The sequence below is a fragment of the Natrix helvetica genome (assembly GCF_964273705.1).
Source record: "Natrix helvetica genome assembly, chromosome: 1".
Classification (NCBI taxonomy): Eukaryota; Metazoa; Chordata; class Lepidosauria; order Squamata; family Natricidae; genus Natrix; species Natrix helvetica.
The window spans coordinates 376,309,204-376,330,686 of record NC_138548.1 but is presented as its reverse complement, the minus strand read 5'-3'; the positions used below and the strand labels follow the sequence as shown (position 1 = coordinate 376,330,686).

The 21,483-nt window shown below is 45.6% G+C and overlaps 1 protein-coding gene and 1 long non-coding RNA gene across 5 annotated transcripts in view; both read left to right on the top strand.

Moving 5' to 3' along the window:
- LOC309383802 (major histocompatibility complex class I-related gene protein-like) overlaps positions 1-21,483 on the top strand; it is a 62,678-nt gene that overhangs the window by 5,278 nt on the left and 35,917 nt on the right. For all 3 annotated transcript variants that reach the window (XM_081936721.1, XM_081936722.1, XM_081936720.1), the window contains exons 2-4: positions 765-1,040; positions 2,073-2,342; positions 5,192-5,473. In XM_081936721.1, coding sequence (XP_081792847.1) covers positions 765-1,040; positions 2,073-2,342; positions 5,192-5,473 — 828 coding nt within the window. The remainder of the gene's footprint in view (positions 1-764; positions 1,041-2,072; positions 2,343-5,191; positions 5,474-21,483) is intronic.
- LOC309383818 lies at positions 8,303-15,349 on the top strand. Of its 2 annotated transcripts, none has more exons than XR_014173919.1 (4): positions 8,303-8,393; positions 10,633-10,674; positions 11,400-11,461; positions 13,266-15,349. It is a non-coding gene; the product is annotated as an uncharacterized lncRNA (long non-coding RNA). The 2 variants fall into 2 exon arrangements; XR_014173920.1 differs by having other exon boundaries at positions 11,400-11,642.

The following is a 21,483-nucleotide window of genomic DNA, read 5'->3' as shown; positions in this document are numbered from 1 at the left end:
CTTGAAGATTCTTGAGTGTCTCTGAGAGGCCCATTTCTTCCCAGTTCCCTTCCTCCAGTTCAAAGCAGTGCCGGCAGCCAGCACAGCTGGCAGCAGAGTCAGACAGTGAGGAGGTTGGGGAGGAATATAGGCCAGTCCTAGGGGTTGAGGAAAGCTCAGACGAGGGCTCCGCGTCAGAGGCAGAGAGGGAGTTAGACAGCAGTGAGGCAAAAGAACAGCTGGAGCTTGTTCCCAGTGTGCGCATGCGCAGAGCTGCCAGAAGACAAGAACAATTAAGACAGGAGGGTCGACTTAAGAGTAAAGCCACGCCTTGGAGGTGGTTGGCCCCTCCCATAGGAAACAAAAGAGAAACAAACAAGGAGTGGGCTTTTGCAGGAAACAATTTGTTCATTCGGTCGGTTCAAGAATGGAAAGTTCTGTTTGTGACTATAAGAGACTCTGTGCCAAGTTTTGCTTTGCTCTGTGTTTGGAAACTAGTTACCTGGCCACGCTCCAAATGAGATACGGTGCGTGTGGATAAACATTCCTTTGAAAGACTGTTTACTAAGCCTTGCTGACTGTGAATGAAAGGAATTCACAGTCGTGTAAATAAAAGAGGTTTTGTCGGGACCAAGACTTTGCTTCTTGCTTTCTAGGGAAGCCTGGGTCACAACAGGCAGGCTGACAGCCAAAAAAAATGTTCAAGCATCTGATGGCAGCTCTGACGGTCCCTTATTTCAGTTTGCAAGTCCCCCTAATTCCGCACTGCTCTTGTTTCTCCCTAGGCTCCTCCCCCCGCCGCATCCTTGTGAGCTACTCTTCGGCGTCTGAGGTTTGTCCGGGACTGCCACTCTTCTTCGCCGAGGGCTACATGGACGATCAGCTCATCACTCGCTACGAAAGCCACACTCAGAAGATGCATCCTCGGGCAGACTGGATAAATACGCTGGAGAAGGAAGATCCCAAATTCTACAAGAGGTACATCACGATTTTGGGAAAAGACCAGAGAGACTTTCAGGAGAATGTGCAGATGCTCCAGAGACGCTACAACCAAAGTGGAGGTGAGTGAGCAGTGAGAGGGAAGTGGATGCTATCCTGCAAATGGAAGGCGATGGAGGGAAAAGGTCCATTTTTTTTAACGAATTTTCCAGCCTTCCTCATGAATTGGATCGATTGATCACAAAAAGCTGATTGCCGAAGCCCTTCCTTCTTTCCTTTCTTCTTTCCTTCCTTCCTTCCCCCTCCCTCCCTCCTGGTTGTTGCCCCTTGCCTCTTCCCTCCTCATTTCACCTGCCTTATGTGGCTGTAAGAGACTGTGGAAAAATTTGGGGAGCAGGGGGTGGGGTTTGAATTATTTAAAAGTGATCTCAGGAAAAGCAACCTTGCTCCAGTCCCAGGAGATTTGGGCCTTTTGGGGGCATTTTCAGGGCTGCCACAGCAAGGCCAGTTGGAACTGTGGGAACGTGAGGGGGGAGATAGAGATAGCGGGGGGGGAGGGGGGGAGATATGCAGCCAAAACAACATTCTTTCCCGGGGGAGCCAAGGACACTCTGACAAGTGTTGGAGAGGCGGGGACCAAAGCCAGCCAGGATGGTGGCTGTGACCTGGTTGGACCATGTGAACTAAGGGGAAACTCTGGTCCTTCAGAGTCGGGTTTTCCCCAGTTATGCCCTGTTTAATAAATCTATGCTTCTACCTCGGAGTTTTGATTCCGTTGGGTATGTTAATTGGAACTCTGACACCTTAATTAAGGAATCTTGGACTCTAAAATAATATGGAAAATATTTGTAGCTTGGTTTTTAGATGTCGGCAATAGTTTGTTCTCCAAGCTTGTTTCGAATCTTGGACTCTGCCCGAGGAATTTCCCAGCCTCATTTATTGTGAGTCCCTTCATAGTGAGGGTGAGATCTTGTCTTACAGATCCCAAATTCTGTCTTGACCTTGGTTGGTCTCCAAGATCTCTTCCTGTAATCCCAGTCTTCCGTGCTTTCTTGTCTCGGCATTCACAGAATCTGGAGCGCCCCGCAGGGAGCGGCTTTCCCCGATCTCCCAAGAGAGCTTCTCCTCCTTAACTCTGGGGCTGCTTCTTTCAGGGCTTCACATCGTCCAGATGGTTATCTTCTGTAAGGTAGAGAAAGACGGGAAAAGGAGCGGACGCTGGCAGTACGGCTACGACGGGCGGAATTTCCTTACCTACGACATGGAGACCTCCACCTGGACCGCAGCCGACAAGGAAGCCCAGGAAATCAAGCGGAAATGGGAGCACGAAACCGCCATCAAGCAGCGCTTCACGGGCTACTTGGAGAGTACCTGCAAGGAGTGGCTGGAGAAGAACGACCACTATGGATCGTTCTTGAGGAAAGGTACGGAGAAAAGGCCAGGGAGAAAAGTGTGTGGGAGCTGCATCTGCTACTCCACATGTAGTGTTACACTAATGATGATTTAATAGCTGACCAACTGCTGAAAGGCTGTAAACCGAGATGATGAAATGAGAATGCGTCAGCAAGGTTACTGCCACTTTAAGAAGCTGTCTATATAAGGGAGGCCATGTGAGGACGTGTCTCTCTCTCCATTGTAGTTCTCTGTGTATGCCTCCATGTTATAGTTGAAGATTGATTGATTGCCTGGTTTTGCCTAGTGTGTGTGTATGTATGCGTGTATACACACACACACACACACACACACACACAAAAGGGAAGCATACTGCTTGCTTTTTGCCTTTCAGCCCCACTCCAGGAGCCTTCGAGGTAGACAAACCATTTTGTGTTGCATTTTTGCTGATAAATAAATGAAGGGAGACGTATAGATCTATTATGTGTAGATCTATTATCTAGTATGCAGTGGAGTACCCCAAGGCTCTGTTTTGGGCCCAGTACTCTTCAACATCTTCATCAATGATTTGGATGAGGGAATAAATGGGGAACTCATCAAATTTGCAGATGACACCAAGCTGCCAGGAATAGCCAACATTCCAGAAGACAGGCTTAAGATACAGAAGGATTTTGACAAACTTGAACATTGGGCACTATCTAATAAAATGCAATTCAATGGTGAAAAGAGTAAGGTTCTACATTTAGGCAAGAAAAACGAAATGCACAGGCACAGTATAGGTGGTACCTTGCTCAACAGTAGTAACTGTGAAAGGGATCTTGGAGTCCTAGTGGACAACCATTTAAATATGAGCCAGCCGTGTGCAGCAACTGCCAAAAAAGCAAAAACAGTTCTAGGCTGCATCAACAGAGGGATAGAATCAAGATCACGTGAAGTGTTAATACCACTTTATAATGCCTTGGTAAGGCCACACTTGGAATACTGCATTCAGTTCTGGTCGCCACGATGTAAAAAAGATGTGGAGACTCTAAAAAGAGTGCAGAGAAGAGCAACAAAGAGGATTAGGGGACTGGGGACTAAAACATATGAAGAACGGTTGCAGGAACTGTGTATGTCTAGTTTAGTGAAAAGAAGGACTAAAGGAGACATGATAGCAGTGTTCCAATATCTCAGGGGTTGCCACAAAGAAAAGGGAGTCAAACTATTCTCCAAGGCACCTGAGGGTAGAACAAGAAGCAATGGGTGGAAACTAATCAAGGAGAGAAGCAACTTAGAACTGAGGAGAAACTTCCTGACAGTTAGAACAATTAATCAGTGGAACAGCTTGCCTCCAGAAGTTGTGAATGCCCCAACACTGGAAGTCTTTAAGAAGATGTTGGATAGCCATTTGTCTGAAACGGTATAGGGTTTCCTGCCTAGGCAGGGGGTTGGACTAGAAGACCTCCAAGGTCCCTTCCAACTCTGCTATTGTATTGTATTGTATTGTTATTTCAAGCTATTTAGCTCTCATCAGCTAGCCATACCCTTGCTGGGATTCAAACGTGGGTTGTTTTTACATATTTGGCAGTTGTATTAACCTCAGCCACAAGGTCTCCTCCTTTATCAGCTGAAACAGGGGAATGATTAAGTGTTTTTTCTTTTGTCAAAGCACCTGGTATGCCCAAATATGCTCAGCTGATAAGGGAGGAGAGCTTGTGCCTTACAGGTTAATAAAACTGCCTAATATATAAAAACAGCCCAAGTTTGAAGCCCAACAAGGATATGGCTAGCTGATGAGAGCTAAATGGCTTGATCTATACTAGTCTCCCTTCAGACAGACAGACTCAAAATAGTAGGCACATTGTGCACACTCTGACACATAGCTTTGGTGTGGCAAGTGTTTCCTGTGTAGGTTTGGACCTTGCAAGGATATAGCCTCGGTGGCGCAGTGGTTAGAGAGCAGTACTGCAGGCTATTTCTGCTGACTGCCTGCTGCCTGCAATTTGGCAGTTCAAATCCCACCAGGCTCAAGGTTGACTCAGCCTTCCATCCTTCCGAGGTGGGTAAAATGAGGACCCAAATTGTTGGGCGTGATAGGCTGACTCTGTAAAACTGCTTAGGACTATAAAGTACTGTGAAGCGGTATATAAGTCTAAGTGCTATTGCTAAGTGCTATATATCCTGTTCATTGCTTGCCTTACCTTCACATGTTGTGGGTGATTCATCACGGGAGGTTTTTAAGAAGAGACTGGTCTGAAATGGTATAGGTAGGATCTCCTTTTTCAGCTGGACTAGAAGACCTCCAGGATCCCTTCCAGCTTGATTCTGCCTGCTTTGCTCCTCAGAAGGTTGCCAAAGGACTCTGTCATAAATGTGAGTCAGTTGTCCAGCATCCAAAGGTAAATCACGTGACTGTGGAGATGCTGCAATGGTCATCAATTACTTTGTTGAGTGCCGCTGTAACTTATGAACGGCTGTAAGTCGAGGACTACCCGCATTTAATGAAGCACTTTTATGTTTGCTTTTCTGGCTGAAAGAAACTGTTCATAGCAACTTGGGTCTATTTAGTGACTTCTAGTTCTGGTTGCCTGTGTGATAGCAATAGCGCTTAGACTTATAGACCGCTTTATAGTGCTTCACAGCCTCCTCTAAGCGGTTTACAGAGTCAGCCTATTGCCCCCAGCAATCTGGGTCCTCATTTTACCCACCTTGGAAGGGTGGAAGGCTGAGTCAACCTTGAGCCTGGTGAGAGTTGAACTGTCAAACTGCTGGCAGCCAATGATCAGGAGAAATAGCCTGCAGTACTGCACTCTAACCACTGCACCGCCACGGCTCATGATGCACAAGTCATGATGATTTCTGGAAAGGCTTGGTTTTGATCATAATCCCCTTTTCCCCCCAGAGCCTCCAGTGGTGACAATGAGCGGCGGGATGGAGGCCGGGGATGGGATGGAAACTCACATCTGTGAAGTTTATGGCTTCTACCCCAGGGAGATCAATGCCTCCTGGAGGAGGGACGGGAAGGTCTGGCTGGAGGGCACCTTCAATAGGTCTGTGGCCCCCAACGCGGATGGGACCTACCACTACTGGCTCAGCATCCGGATCGACCCCAAAGAGAGGAGCCGCTATCGGTGCCACGTGGAGCACGACGGCCTGCAGGAGCCTCTGGACTTGGAGCTGAAGGGTGAGAGGCTGCAGGGAGGGAACGGCTGGGCTGTTTTGCCGACAGGAAGATTGTGGGGAAGAAATTGTGCCCAGATTCTACTTTATTTTACCATTGTTTCCTTTTATGGACTGTGGATGTTCATTGAAAAGTCCATGCAACTGCATGGAATTATTATGTGTGTTGTGTATATCTGTGATGCATGTGCGCGCTGGCCAGCTGTGTTCACCGTTTTTAAAAGCCATTTTTTCGCCTTCCCCAGGCTCCAGAGGCTTTATAGGAGCCTGTGGAGGGCGAAAAGAGCCCCCCCCCCCCCCGCCCTCCCCAACCCTCCGAGCAAACCGGAAGTCACTCCGGACAGTCCCTGAAGCCTTCAAAACGCTTAAAACGACCCTCCGAGCAAACTGGAAGTGACTTCCGGTTTGCTCGGAGGGTCGTTTTAAGCGTTCTGAAGGCTTCAGGGAAGCCTCTGGACGATCCCTGAACCCTCCGGAGGGCCTCCGGGGGGGCGGGGGAGGCTCTTTTCACCCTCCCCAGGCTCCTATAAAGCCTCTGGAGCCTGGGGAGGGCGAAAAAAGCATGTAAAAATGGGGGGGTCGCGCCTGTTGTGCACGCATGCGCACTGGGGGTCGCGCATTGCATTATATGGGTGCGGCACGCCCGCACACGACCCCCCCTGCGCTCCCCCCACTTGTGGCACGCGAGCCAAAAAAGGTTCGCCATCGCTGGTGTATATCGTGTATACTATTGTCTATTGTGTAGTGGGTTTCAGCAGACCAGCATTGCTGCAACAGCATTTATTGGCTCAAAAATGGAACTGAGGAACTGCAGGCAAATGCCTGTGATTTATATGCTAGGCCCACAGGGCCTTAACTAATCATAGAAGTAGAAAAAGCCCACCCAAATATAAATGTTCTAATTTTCCCTCCAAAACAGTTGGGGTCATCTAGGGGTTAGTTTCACTTTAGCACAGTTAACAGGGCCATCTAAAGGTGGAATGTGGTGGCTCAGTGGCTAAGACGCTGAGCTTGTCGATCAGAAAGGTTGGCAGTTCGGCGGTTCGAATCCCTAGTGCCACATAGCAGAATGAGCTCCCGTTACTTGTCCCAGCTTTTGCCAACCTAGCAGTTCGAAAGCACATAAAAATGCAAGTAGAAAAAAATAGGAACCACCTTTGGTGGGAAGGTAACAGGTTCCGTGCGCTTTCGGCATTCAGTCATGCCGGTATGTTGCTACATGAGAAATTTGTTAAGTGAGGTTTGCCCCATTCTATGACTTTTCTTGCCTCAGTTGTTAAGTGAATCACTGCGATTGTTAAACTAGTAACATAGTTATTAGGTGAACATGGCTTCCCTATTGATTTTGCTTGGCAAAGGGTTGCAAAAGGTGATCACATGAAACAACCCCCCCCTCCCAAGTCATAAGTATGAAACAGCTGCCAAGCATCTGAATTTTGATCACAGGACCATGGGGAATGCTGTAATGGTTGTAACTGTGAGAAATGGTCATCAGTTACTTTTTTCAGTGATGTAACTTTCACTACATGAATTGTTGTAAAACCCTCCCTCCCTCCCTCCCTCCCTCCCTCCCTCCTTCTCTCTCTCTGATGCAGACAACGGCTAGTGATATATCCGACACTTGGAAGGGGGGGTTCTCCCCCCTTTTTTTTGCACACCCAAATTTTATTTCTTCATTTTCATTGTTAGTGTTGGATGTTTTTTTAATTTTTCTGTTTTGTATTTTATTCTTCTCAATACATGAAAATAAGTACGTTAAAAACCAGAAAGATTTTGCTTGCTGCCCTTCTGCAAACACAATCTTTCCAAAGGTAGAAAGGCTTGTTCAGCCTTCAGAAAGTTGCCATTCAGAGTGTATACACCAGGTGTCAGCGTTCCATTTACCATGCATGAAATCAATCAGAGACCAAGGCAGAATCATCCTTAAAGTTCCAATTTAATCATACAGGCATGTTGGCACCTCTGTGGATTTCCAACTCTGATCTTCTTCCTGGAATTCCACCCAGTTGAAAGTTCATGATCTTATCCCCACACCCCATAATCCATCACATGTTCCAATCATCATTTTCCACGCTGGCATCTACACCCCTCTGCTTCCGGTCAGGTGTCGAGGTACGGAGACAAAAGATGACCTTGAGCTTCTATAAAAGAATGACAACAATACATTCCACAATCCTACTCCTTTCTATTCCCCCCTCTCAACTACTACACTACTAAAACAGCATAGGAAATTATAAGAAAGTGTGGCAGGCCAAAGATCCTAAAAGGAACATAACTACAGGCCTGACACAGGGATGTCAAACTTAAGGCTCAGGGGCCGGATCCAGCCTGCGGGGTGCTTACATCTGGCCTGTGGGGCCACCCTGGAAACAGTGAAGGATCGGCCTGCGGTGCCTCAACCAGCGAAAACGGAGCCACGGAGGGTTGCGTGTGGCCCTCCCGAGCTGCATTTTCGCTGGAGGAGGGTTGCAGGAGGCCGTCACAGCTGAAAACGGCGCTCGGGAGCCTCTTTTCACTGGCAAAGTGCTTGGGCCACCACAGCTGCCCCTGAGATGACTGATGTCAAGTTGGCCACACCCATCTTGGCCATGCCCCCCCTCCCAAGGTCAAACTCAACCCTGATGCGGCCTTCAATGAAATTGAGTTTGACACCCCTGGTATAGATTGTAGAATGTGTGAATAAAAAATTTGACCTCTCCTATGACGTAAAGACCTCTGACATTTCTTAACTTGGCAAATCTCTTATTTTTCTCACTGTTTGAGATCTTTTTGCCCAATAAGCAGATAATTTGTGGTTCCCATTGAGTGATTTCCTCTTTTTCTCGATCCAATACCAGGATCAAAGTCCAACCTGTGGCTTATCATCGGCAGTGTTGTGGGTGTCCTTGTGGTATGTGGAGTTGCTGGGATCTTATTATGTCTCAGTAAGTATCCTTTTCTGTGTGATTGAAATAAGATGGGCGATTCCTCCCATGCGTCTTCTGTTGGAGAGCTAGCTAACTTGTGTGCTTACCTGCTGCTTTTATATTTGTTTCTTTATTCATTTATTCTTTTCACAAATAACTCAAGGCAGTAAACATATCCAGCACACCTTTCTTCTATTTTTTCCTCATAAGGATAACCCTGTGAGGTGGGTTGGGCTGAGAGAAAGTGACTGGCCCAAAGCCACCTAGCTGACTTTCATGGCCAAGGCAGGAGTTAAATTCATGTATGGTCTTCTGCTTTCTAGTCTGGTGCCTTAACCACTGGACCAAACTGCCTCCTCCTCCTCCTCCTCTTCTTCCTCCTTCCTCCCTTTTTCCTTCTCCTTCGTCCTCTTCTTCCTCTCCTCCTCCTCTTCCTCCTTTCTCCTCTTCTTCTCTTCCTCCTCCTCTTCTTCCTCTCCTTCTCCTTCTTCCTCCTTTGTCCTCCCTCCTCCTTTTCTCCTCCTCCTCCTCCTCCTTTTTTTTTCTTCTCCTCCCTCCTTCCCTGTTTTCCCAGCACTCATGGGGAGCACCTGAGATCTAGCCTCTTGCTGGAACTCCAGCCTCAATTCAGTTGAGCCTGAGGTTCGGACAGTCCTTTCTTCTTCTCAGTTGGGAAGAGGCATCACAGATCTCCCTCTTTCAAAGGTTTTGGTCAAAGAGAAGGGTTTCAATTAAAACGTTCCTACTCTCCCAGTTGCTGCTGCTGCTTTCCCCATTTCACTTCCATCCAGGGGAAGAATCCATTGATCAGTGATAGTCCAGGGTTCCATTTGTATCAGAGCAAATATCCTGGGCTTCTTTATGCTAAGCAATGAGTGCTTGGATGATATTTGAGTAGGCCTGTTTCCATGCGTTGAGTGAGATTGACATGCTTTAGTTACTGGTGCGTCAGCAATGTCTTTTGAGTTGGATCCAAGAAGTGTGCTATCTCTGTTGCTGCTCCTCAACACTCCCCCCCCCCCCCGAGATTTCAGTTCCCAAAGCTGTCTTCCCTTTGGAGGGTATTAAACACCTATGAGATTCAGTGGCTAAGATGCTGAGCTTGTCAATCAGAAGTTTGGTGGTTGAATCCCTAGTGCCACGTAACGGAGTGAGCTCCCGTTTACGTGTCCCAGCTTCTGCCAACCTAGCAGTTCGAAAGCACGTAAAAATGCAGGTAGAAAAACGGGAACCACCTTTGGTGAGAAACTAACAGTTTCCGTGCACCTTCAGCCACATGACCAGAGATATTTCTTCGGACAGGACTGGCTCTGCGGCTTTGAAACGGAGATGAGCACCGCCCCCTAGAGTCGGGAATGTGCGAGGAGAACTTTTGCCTAAACACCTATATTTCCCCCCAGACCTTGGGAAGCTCTTTTCAGGCACCAGCTTTTGTGATATGCAACTTTTGAAATGAGGTCCAGAACAACTTGATGTGGCCAACTCGCCATGGCCAACTTCCCGCGGGACAAGACTTAGAGTAAAATCGAAGAAATGGAGGAATTAGAATCATTAAAGAAAGGGTGCCATGGGAGGGACAAAATGAAAGGCGAATGACAAAAACTAAAACAATTTTTAAATGAGTTGAAGTACTATATTTTTCGGAATATAAGACGTACCTTTTCCCCCTCAAAAAAAAGGGTGAAAATCTGGGTGTGTCTTATACACTGAATACAGTATTTTTGTCCTGCCGAAATCCCGCCCCCTTCACCAGAATGCCTGTGCATAGCCTTTAGGAGGCTTAGTGCTCCTGGGGGCTGGGGAGGGCAGAAATGAGCAAAAAATGGGCCGTTTTCTGCTCGGTTCCTGCCCCCCAGCCCCTAGGAGCACTCTATAAGCCTCCTAAAGGCTATGCATGCCCTTTTTTTGAAAAAAACAACAACACCCGTTTTCACAAAAAACTGGTCGTTTTTGGGATGTTTGCAGAGTGCAAAAACTTTTTTTTTTTAATTTGCCTCTTCAAAACCTTGGTGTGTCTTTATACCCGGTGCGTCTTATACTCTGAAAAATACGGTAATGGAATTGGATGGTTGGATTGTCCTGCAGCGAGTTGGCCGTGGCGAATTGACTGTGGCAAGATGATCGTAGCAACTTGTCCCATTCCATTCAAAGTGAGCTCCTGAAAGCTTACGCCTTCCTGTCATTGGTGGGCTTCCCTTGTGGTTTTCTCCTAACAAGGCCTTTCTCCCTCTTCTTGTCTTCTCTTCATACAACCTAGAGTTCAAGAAAGGAAAGGATGAGCCAAGGAGGGAACCTTCTCGTGAGTAGAATTATTACCAAATGTTTGATTTTTATGTTTTGCATCTGAGAATTAAGTCAGGCTGTGACTCGAGAGCAAACACTAGCAAAGATGTCAGGTAGGGTAGGGGGACAGTCCAGACTCAAAACTTTCTCAGAAGGACATAAAAGTATTATGGGCTGCTTGGAGCCCCTCAGGCAGATGCATTTGTTTATTAGATTTTTATAAGTATCTTTATAAGTAACATCGCCAACAAACCTTCCTCCTCCTATTTTCTCCACAACAACTACCCTGTGAGATAGATTGGACTGGCCCCAGCACGCTTTCGTGCCTACGGCAGGACTAGAACTCACCGTCTCCTGGTTTCCAGCCTTCACTACTAGACCAACCTGGCTATAGATTGGAGCCCCTCCAACAGCTGCTCTGCAGGCACTATTTGGCTCCAGTTCTTTCCTTTTAGACTAGGGGTGGGGAACTATGGCCCTCTTATGAAGTTGTGGATTTTGAAGGGCTCTTTTTCGCAGCCTGATAAGAAGTAACAGATGGGTGTGATGTTGGCCACAGTTCCTTTTCTGGTCTCCTGTGAATTGCAATTCAATCAATTTGGGGGCACGGAATCACAGAATTTGGTTCCTGGTGACCTTAGAGTCAAAGAAGGCTCCTCGATCTCCTTAAGCTTGGTTGAAGCTCTCCAAGAAGATTTCAGTCATCTCTGCCTTCTCCTCATCTTTTTTCTTTTTTTATAGGTGGTGTACCTGTGACCAGTTGCTGAGCCGTCGTTTGAAGGAACAGTCGACCTCCTCAAGAGGTACTTACAATCTGCTTCCAAAGTGCCGATGGCTGGATTTAAAACCAGAACTTTCCTATTAGGAATAATGAAAGAAAAATACAGTAAAGGAGTGACATATTTAATGCTGCATGTGTTAACCGCAACCAGATTGGCATAAGCACAAAATTGGAAAAACAGAGATGTCCCCACCGAAGAAGAGGTAATAAAGAAAATTTTGATCTGTGCAGAAATGGACAGACTGACACTAGAAATCAAAAAAAAAATAGAGACGAGGCAGAATATTATGAAATTTGGAACAAAATGTATCAATGGTAGGAAATGAGGAAAAGGAGTCTGAACAGAACATTTTGAGGACTGTAAAACGAACGATAATACATAGATAAATATATAAAGGAGGATAGGGGATGTGTTAATAAGATTAATGTAGCTACCATATTTTTTGGAGTATAAGAGACACCTTTTTCCCTCAAAAAAGAGGGTGAAAATCTGGGTGCATCTTATGCACTGAATACAGCATTTTTTGCCTCCTGAAACCTCGAGCGCGTCAGCAAAATGGCCATGGAGAGCCTTTAAGAGGCTTATGGAGTGTTCCTGGGGGCTGGGGACGGCAAAAAGGAGAGAGAAAAAAGGCGATTTTTGTTGTTTCCCCCTCCCCCCAGCCCCCAGGAGCACTCCTAAGCCGCCTAAAGGCTATGCATGCCCTTTTTTTTGACAAAAAATGGGGCCGTTTTTTTGCTTGTTTTGGGGGAGCCCCCATCCCCCAGGAGCACTCTACAAGCCTCCTAAAGGCTATTCATGCCCTTTTTTAAAAAAAAACAAAAAGGACCCGTTTTCACGAGGTCTGCAGAGTGCAATTTTTTTAAAAAAATGCCTCTTCAAAATCTTGGTGCATTTTATACTCCAGTCCGTCTTATACTCCGAAAAATACGGTATGCATGATAAGCAGAAATTGTATTTGTTGTGTTAAAATATGTATGGAAATGACAAAGCCAGAAAGGTTTTTCTATGTTCAATGTTTTTAATGTTTATTCAATTGAAAAAAAAAAATTTAAATGCTGACAGCTGCCCACCTCCCCCACCTCTCCATAGCATTTATGGCTGTTTGCAGCTGCCTGCAGTCACCGCGTTTTACGATGTTTTTGTTGAAAACCAGCATTTACTTGCAGTTTTCAGCCAAACCAGCCCATAGTGAACAATTTGACTGCCGCAAAAAGTAAAATCAGGAGTCGGTCAACACGGGCGACCTCTTTTTACGAGCATCATGACAATGGACAGTCTCAATTATGGTCATAAGTTGAAAACATCCCTCTACCTCCCTCCCCTTTGTCAAGGCAAAACACTTTTTTTAAAGGGTTCTCGGTGCTCTCTCAGCTACCTGTCAGCACACCACACTCCTTATTGGCACTGATGACGTTACCTAGTCAGGTAATAAAACATCTGCAAAAAAAACAAGCAAGCTCAGAGAACACCAAGGACCCCTTATTTTAACTCTGAGCTGCAAATGTTCTCCTTTATTGGTACGTTTTATTTTATGTCACCACCTAAATGAAACCCATATAAGTTTAGAGCTGGGGGACAACTGACTCCTGAGAAGGAAGCCAAGGTCCATCCTAGTTAGTCAGAGTCACACTCCAGCTTAAAGTCACAGCGGCTTGACTTTTGACTGACCAAGACGGACCTCGGCCTCCTGGGTTGTCAGCATCCAGGAACAAAACTAGATGGGTTTTTTTTTTGTCGTTGTAGCTCTGTCACTTTGACGTGCTTGGCTTGACCAGTCTGCAGCATTGAATTGACCTTTGCCTGTCCTGTGTTTTCTCCGCAGTCTGAAGTGAGATGGGAGCACAAGAAACGTTCCCACATGGCTCTTTGTTCATATCAAGATGATGACTTCCTGGCTGTGGAGGAGCTATTCGGAGTTTAATTGAATTGATGGAATGTTTGCAAATGTATTCAGATGTTTCTAAGCTTTTTCACTGCTGGGATATTTAGCAAGTAGCAAAAGTTACGCCGAGTTCCACAGTGTGGTAAACAAAACAAGGCTAACAAATCAAGGTGGCTGTGTTCACACAGCTGCTGCGTCAGAAGAAATAAATATATAGTTTAAGATGAAGGGCTGCTTGATACAGCAAAAACTTAAGATGAACAGCCAAGTTGGTCAATGCACTTGCCCAATGCAATTTAAGCGTAACTTAGCAAACTCTGTGAAGTGAGTCTAACAGTTTCAGACAAGACAAAAAGGTGACAACTGAAGAAAAGTTAGGAGAAGCTTCTGGGCTGGGATATAAATCTTGGTTACCTCCAAGTCTTGCCTTTAGAACAGTATTTTTTTGGAATTTTAAGATGTGTGGACTTCATCTCCCAGAATTCCCCTGCCCGTGGTATTTATGGCTGCTTGCAGCTTCCTCCAGCCACATGACCACATTTTAAGATGTTGCAAGATCCCTTCCGGGTCGGTCACGTTCATGTTGAGATAATGACTTCCTGTCTCTGGCTGATCTATTCGGACTGCAATTGATGAAATGTTTGAAAAATGTATTTGGATGACTGTAAGCTTTTTAACTGCTTGGATGTTTAGCAAATAGCAAAACCTAGGCTGAGTTCAGCAGAGTGTGGTTGTGTTGGTTGTGAGATTAGCAAACTGGGTCGGTCATGGTCATGTCGATGACGACTTGTTGGCTGGCTCAGGAATTCTGGGAATTGAAGTCCACAATTCATAGCAATAGCACTTAGACTTACATACCGTTCCACAGTGCTTTACAGCCCTCTCTAAGGAGTTTTACAGAGTCAGTCTATTGCCCCCAACAATCTCAGTCTTCATTTTACCCACCTGGGCAGGATGGAAGGCTGAGTCAACTCGTGAGATTTGAACTGCCAAATTGCAGGCAGTCCGCAGATGTAGCCTGCAGTACTGAACTCTAACCACTGTGCAACCGTGGCCCCTCATAAAAGAGCCAATGTCCCCCACCCCTGTTTTAGAGGACGTTGGGGTCATATTGGCCATCAACTGCAGGGTGCCTCTGGAGCCGCTTTCTTGCCGCTTCTCCGTTGTCCGTCCTCTGGGGCTTCCGATTGTGTGGGCCCAGGAAGGGCACTTCTGAAATATTGGAAAAATATTATGGGCCTAGTACCCAAAATTCAGAAACAGACCTTTCAAAGAAAGGCACTGATAACTGACAAGATTCCTAAGAATCTTGTTATCTGTTAATGGAAATGTGATCTCTTTTGCACTGCACCTTAGCAATACACTGGGTTCTTTCTCATCTTTTCTCTTTAAATTTACCTTCTAGTTCAGGAGTCATCAACCTTTCGGACCTCAGGGACCACTAAATTCATAATTTTAAATCCCGTGGACCACTAATAGGAGTTAGTGACGGGATGGGGTCCTTCAGGCACTTAGCTTGGTTGCCTCTTAGCGGAAAGAAGTGCCCGGGGTCAGCCCTAGGTTTGCTGTCCATTGCAGCTAGGAATCTCAAATATTGCCAAGAATGGCTTGGCTTTAAGAGAGCTAATTTCAATAAACTTAGAGAGAGGTTGGGAAAAATTCCATGCTTGAGAATCCTCAAGGATTCAAGTCAAGTCAAGAAGCTTGGGAATTTTTGAAAAATGAGATTACAAAAGCCCAGTCTAGCACAATACAAATGAAGAAGAAAAATAACAGCTTTATATAAACGTGTCAAGAATATATTTTGTCTTGAATAATTTTGCACTATAGAATGTAATTACAGAATTATATAATTTTGCCTTTGCAAGTATATATAGAATAACATGTGACGTATTTTTTGTTGTTGCAGCTCTTCTTATTTACATTTTTTTCTTTCTCTTCAGAAATGTATGTACCGCTGTTGCTATTATTTTTGTCTTTTGTTTATAAAAATAAAAAGTGCACACTGCCAATCTACTCTGGTATATTAGTGTCACCTGGATGCAGTCTCTGTTTTAAGATGTAGCTGAACTTGGAGCTGCCCCCTTTCAGAATGTGTTCCCTGATTAAGAAACCTTATGCCCAGCAGGGTGGTTGTGGAAATAAAATGAAGGGAAATTTAAGAAAAAGCCCCACCCCACCCCCACCCCAAATGTTGGCTCCTTCCCAAGCCTCATCACTGTTGTGAGTTGTTTCTCTGGGGCTGCTGCTTTGTGAGCCATTAATGGTCCTGTAGAATAGAATAGAACAGAACAGAATAGAATAGACCAGTGATGGCGAACCTATGGCACGCGTGCCACAGGTGGCACGCAGAGCCATTTGTCAGGGCAGCGCCTCGCTGGCCAGCTGAGTTCACCGTTTTTAAAAGCCATTTTTCGCCCTCCCCAGGCTCCAGAGGCTTTATAGGAGCCTGTGGAGGGCGAAAAGAGCCCTCCCTGACCCTCCGAGAAAACCGGAAGTCACTCCGGACAGTCCCTGAAGCCTTCAAAATGCTTAAAACAACCCTCCGAGCAAACTGGAAGTGACTTCCGGTTTGCTCAGAGGGTCGTTTTAAGCGTTCTGAAGGCTTCAGGGAAGCCTCCGGACGATCCCTGAACCCTCCGGAGGGCCTCCGGGGGGACGGTGGAGGCTCTTTTCACCCTCCACAGGCTCCTAGAAAGCCTCTGGAGCCTGGGGAGGGCGAAAAAAGCATGTAAAAATGGGGGGTCGCGCCTGTTGTGCACGCATGTGCACTGGGGGTCGCACATTGCATTATGGGTGCGGCACGCCCGCACATGACCCCCCTGTGCTCCCCCCACTTGTGGCACGCGAGCCAAAAAAGGTTCGCCATCGCTGGAATAGACCATACTTTCTCTAAGGTGTGGCTTTTCCTTGCATGTCTCTTTTGTATGTGTTTGGAATACACACATGCATACTTCTCATCCAAGAAGCTTCTTCAACTGACTGGATGGTGAGGAATGGAATTTGAAGCGAAATGTCTTCAAAGAAAAAACAATAAAGTCCAGTTGCCTCCTAAAAATGCACCTTTGGGACAACCATGATCTGGATGACTGAGAATCTCTATTGCCTCCAGAAATTGTACATACTCCAACACTGGAAGTGTTAAGAAAAATCTTGGCAGACATTTGTCTGAAATGGTATAGGGTTTCCTGCCTGAGCAAGGAGTTGGACTAGAAGACCTCCAAGCCCCCTTCCAACTGTTCTGTTCTCCTTTTTACACTGTTAGAAACATAAACATCTCCCTGCAAAGGATTGATGCCTCCCAATTAGCCTTATCTCATCCTTGGGCGTTCCTTTGTTCTCCCAATTGCCCACTTGGCCCCCTGGTGCTGCAGGGAACATAGATCAAAGGTGTAAATTAGGGCTGCAGTGTAAATTGTAAGCCAGAAGTTGTGAATGCCCCAACACTGGAAGTCTTTAAGAAGATGTTGGATAGCCATTTGTCTGAAACGGTATAGGGTTTCCTGCCTAGGCAGGGGGTTGGACTAGAAGACCTCCAAGGTCCCTTCCAACTCTGCTATTGTATTGTATTGTATTGTAAGAACCAGTTTCCGAATGGCACGAGAGAAACAGGAAATGGATTGATATGGGTCCAGATCAATGGCAGGAACATTTATTTGACAAATACCTGATACTTTATATCTGGCCTAATACAGCATATGTTTGTTACAGGACCTTAGTTACAGGAAATACAAATATAAAGGCATAATGTAGCATTCTTGTTACAAACACAAAGGCATAATATATCCTCTGTACGTTACAGGAAACGAATATTTGTAGAATAACAAGTTTCTACTAATTCTAGTATTCCACTATATTATATTCTAGTATTATTTATTATATCCTTATTACTATTTCCCTCCAACCTGTTACCTATTTCCTGCTCTTTTCATCCCTGCTGGGAACCCTAACCTGGTTGGCTGGCTCAGTGGTGGGTTTCCAATTTTTTAACTAATGGTTCACTCCTGCGTGACGCTTCTGCGTCCCACCGCCATTACTACCAGTCTGCCCGATCCGGGCAGATCCAGGAGCAACCAACCTCTGGACTGGCTGCTGTGGTCCAAGGGTGCCTGATTTTCTCTTTTAGGGGCTGTTCCCTCCTCCCCAGTCCCTGTCTCTTTCTTTCCCAAGTATTTGCACACATAGACATCTTCAGATACAAGGATCTCCCCTTCCTCTCCTTTGGCACTAATACAGGCCTTTTCTCTTTTATCTCTTTTTCCTCTCCTGGAACAATGGAGACAATGAACAAATATAGGGAGGAGGCGATTGTGGGTTTCTCTTTCTGCAGGGATCATGAAAAATCCGGAAGAAGGCAGCCCTGATCCCTTCAACCTCATTAAAAAGCATCAATCTTCCTAGCTGTCCCTTTAATTGGGGAAAAGCCAGTTGTTTATGGCGCCACCAGTTACAGGAAACAGAAAGCTTTCAGAGAAATCGAAAGCTAAAGAAGAAGAAATGCTTCTCTCTCTAGACACCAGAGGGCGCTTCTTCTGCTTCTGAAGCCCAATTGGAGGTGAAGTTTGCAGCTCCTAACAGATTAACAGACTCCGAAGAGATCTTGCAGGTCATCTAGTCCAACCCCAACCCCGGGCTGCCCAAGCAGGAGACCCTACACCATTTCTGACAGATGGCAGTCCAATCTCTTCTTGAAAGCCTCCGGAAAGCTCCTCCAGAATTAATTCTAATGAATTGCTTCTTGCAGTGAGACGAAAAGCTGCTTGGATGAGATGAGAAGTGAAATGTTTTCAAAGAAAAACCAGAAAGCCCAGTTGCCTCTTGAAAAAGCACTTTTGGGACAACAAATGGCCTAGATGACTCTCCGTAGACTCTTGAGTTTGCTTATTTTCTTGCAGATGTCTCATTACCCGAATTAGATAACATCATCATCAGTGCTAGGAAGAAGCACCATTTGCTGTCAGTTTATATTCTGGTGGTTTGCCCTGGAAGTGTTGGAGGGGGTGATCTTAGAGATGCTTTGGTTAGGCTGTTTACTGTTGGCTTTTGGGGAGTTTCTTGATTGGAGCTGTTGCAGAAAATGACAGGCTTAGACTTCTCAGGATACAGGAAAGGTTTATTTGGCAGCCAGGTTCAGAAAGCAAGCACATAGCTAGCATTGGAAATTCTGAACAATCTTTATTATCGAAGCACGCATTCTTATACATTCTCAAAGACAGTGTAACATGGAAACACTTAACTCATTTCTTATTGGTTACCTTGGGGAAAAAGCCTTATAAGGAGATGGGGGTCTTACTTCTCCTTTTGTTACAGGTAAGGGCTACGTGTCATTAACTAACTTTATTTGAACCTTGTGGTTTTGGACTTTTGACATAGGCACGTTGGCTAGAACATCTTGTGGTTGAAGGCTGATGACATTTCCCTGTCCCTTTAAGCAAGCATCTAACTGTTCCTTTTATGCCACGTCCCCATTATATTTTAATCCATATTTTATTCCACTTTAGAGCGTTGCTTATTTCTTCAACCTTGGTCTGATGCTGGAGTTAATCTATGTTATGCTGGGTGCTGGTGGGGAGGTGCTAGAGTCATTTCTAATGCTGCCAATCCCTTTACTGCACAGTAATATACTTATATCTTGACACATTCCAAAGGGAGTTTCTCTTTAGATAAGGATTCTTAGAAAATGTAGAAGCTCTGGCAAGGAAGTTCCTGCTATGGAATGCTGTTGAGGAAGGAATTGTATAAATGGGTAAGGGAGATAGTATTTTGTAAGAGGGGTTGATTGCAATAAATTGTGTTGGAAGGTGGGGATGTTTGTTGCCACTCACCTAGCAGCTTGCTGTCATTGCTCAGACAGAAGAATAAATAAATTATTGCAACTTGACTCAGAACCAGCTGGGTAAAGAATAACTTGTTCTAACATAGCTTCACTTGGGGAATGCTCTTGAGAGTGTAATGTACATAAAAGGTGGGGTTACAACCATGCAATTGTAGGAAGCCCACTCCCTCCTAGAAGAATGAAGTATTTTGAGGAACATTAAAAAGGCCAAGATACTATATTTTCCCAGAGGGAGAAATGGAGAAACATGAGTTTAGAGGTAGGAAGCATCCCCTCCCCTCAGTCTTTCTTAATAACCCAGCAGTGCCAACACTTAAGAGATAAAGAGCTTATTGAAAGAAGAAGCCAGCTATCTAGATGGCATAAGAAGAAGAAAAATCAGTCCAGTTCCAAGGTGGGAATAAAATGGAGGCTGCTTAAGAAAGAAGGCTTATTCATGAGCAGAACCAACAACAGCATGCAGTTCTGGGACAGCTGAGTGAATGGATGGATCTTTATAGGGTTCTGATTGAGATGCTCCAGGGGATTGTGCAAAGTAGGAAGCCTTGTGCCTTTTGCTATTCTAATGCTGCTGGGTAAATCCTATTACCGTATTTTTCAGCGTACAAGATGCACCTTTTTCACTCAAAAAAGAGGCTGAAAATCTGGGTGCGTCTTATACACTGAATACAGCATTTTTTTGCCGCCTGAAACCTCGCCTGCATCACCAAAATGGCCGTGCATAGGCTTTAGGAGGCTTTCAGAGTGCTCCTGGGGGCTGGGGAGGGCAGAAATGAGCGAAAAATCAGCCGGTTTGTGCTCAATTTTGCTTCCCCCCCCAGCCCCCCGGGAGCACTCTACAAACCTCCTCAAGGCTATTCATGGCCTTTTTTTGGGGGGGGAAAAAAGACGGGCCCGTTTTTGGAAGGTCTGCAGAATGCAAAAACTTTTTTTTTTAAATTTGCCTCTTCAAAATCTTGGTGTGTCTTATGCTCCGGTGCGTCTTATACTTCGAAAAACATGGTATGTCCTAAAGGTCATATCCTGTCCAGGTTGCTGGGGTGGGTTGCTGCCAGTTTTACTACTGGTTCGCAACCCGTACACGCACCAGACATGCGCTGCGCAGGTGTGTGTTTGTGCTGCACGCTTGCGCTGTTCAATGTAAATTGTTCTTCGCACATGCGCAGAACAATTTACAGTGAGCGCACGTGCAATCACTAAAAACCAAAATGGTGGCAGCCCAGCAGTGGCGAGGGAACTGGTTCGGAGGGCGTGGCAGGCCTGGGTCGCTGCCGGTTCTGCGACCCAGGCCTGAGTTCAGTTCGGGCCGACCTGAGCTGGACCGGAAGCAACCCACCTCAGGTCCCGTCCTTAGAATATGGGTGGGGGGATGTAAATTCGTAATCCCCACAGCTCCAGCCTTATAGGGGAGCTGTGGCTTGAAGGCATTTTGTTAGTGAATAGATTGGCACAGTTTTTCTTCACAGCTACAAAATATCCATCTCTAAAGACTTGAGGCTTCTGCTTGAGCCTGTTGGGGCTGCTTTTTACCTTTAATTAAGAGCATGTTTCTCTATTTGTTCTTTGGGGAAATATTCTATCCTGCCATAGATGGATGGATGGATGGATGGATGAATGAATGGAGAGAGATATAGAGATAGATAGATAGATAGATAGATAGATAGATAGATAGATAGATAGATAGATAGATAGATAGATAGATGATTGATAGAGAGAGAGAGAGGGAGAGAGAGAGACAGACAGACAGATAGATTAAAAAATATTTTAATCTGTCTGGGAGGAATTTCATATATTGGGTTTTCCCTTGGGTTGCGCTCCCTCCTCTCAGAAACGGGTGCTGAGAAACGAGTCAGCACAGGTGTAACGACTTAACTCGTTCTGGGAGGCCGGACCGAAAGCCGAAACCCAAAGTGCTATCACACCCTCTGAAGTGACTTGCTAGTGGCCCTTCTGCCCTGCAATTTTATTAGCTTTTATGGATTTGTTGTTTTTAATTAAGTGGTGTAATGCCACCCAGAGCCCCCCTTATGGGCGGCTATACAAATATGAATAAGTTTAGGAAATATTTTCTAAAACAAGTAAATATTTATTTAGAAAAAGGAGAAATTCGGGGTCCTTGGGGCTCTTGCTTCCTTGCAGACATTTCATTACCCAACTAGGTAACATCATCAGGGCCAGTAAGGAGAGCTGTTAGCTGTCAGTTTATATTCTGGTGTCTGCCTGTGTGTGTGTGGGGGGGGGGGGTTGGAGATTCTTTGGTTGGGCTGTTTACTGATGGCTCTTTGGCAGTTTCTTGGTTGGGGTATTGTTTACTTGATGCTT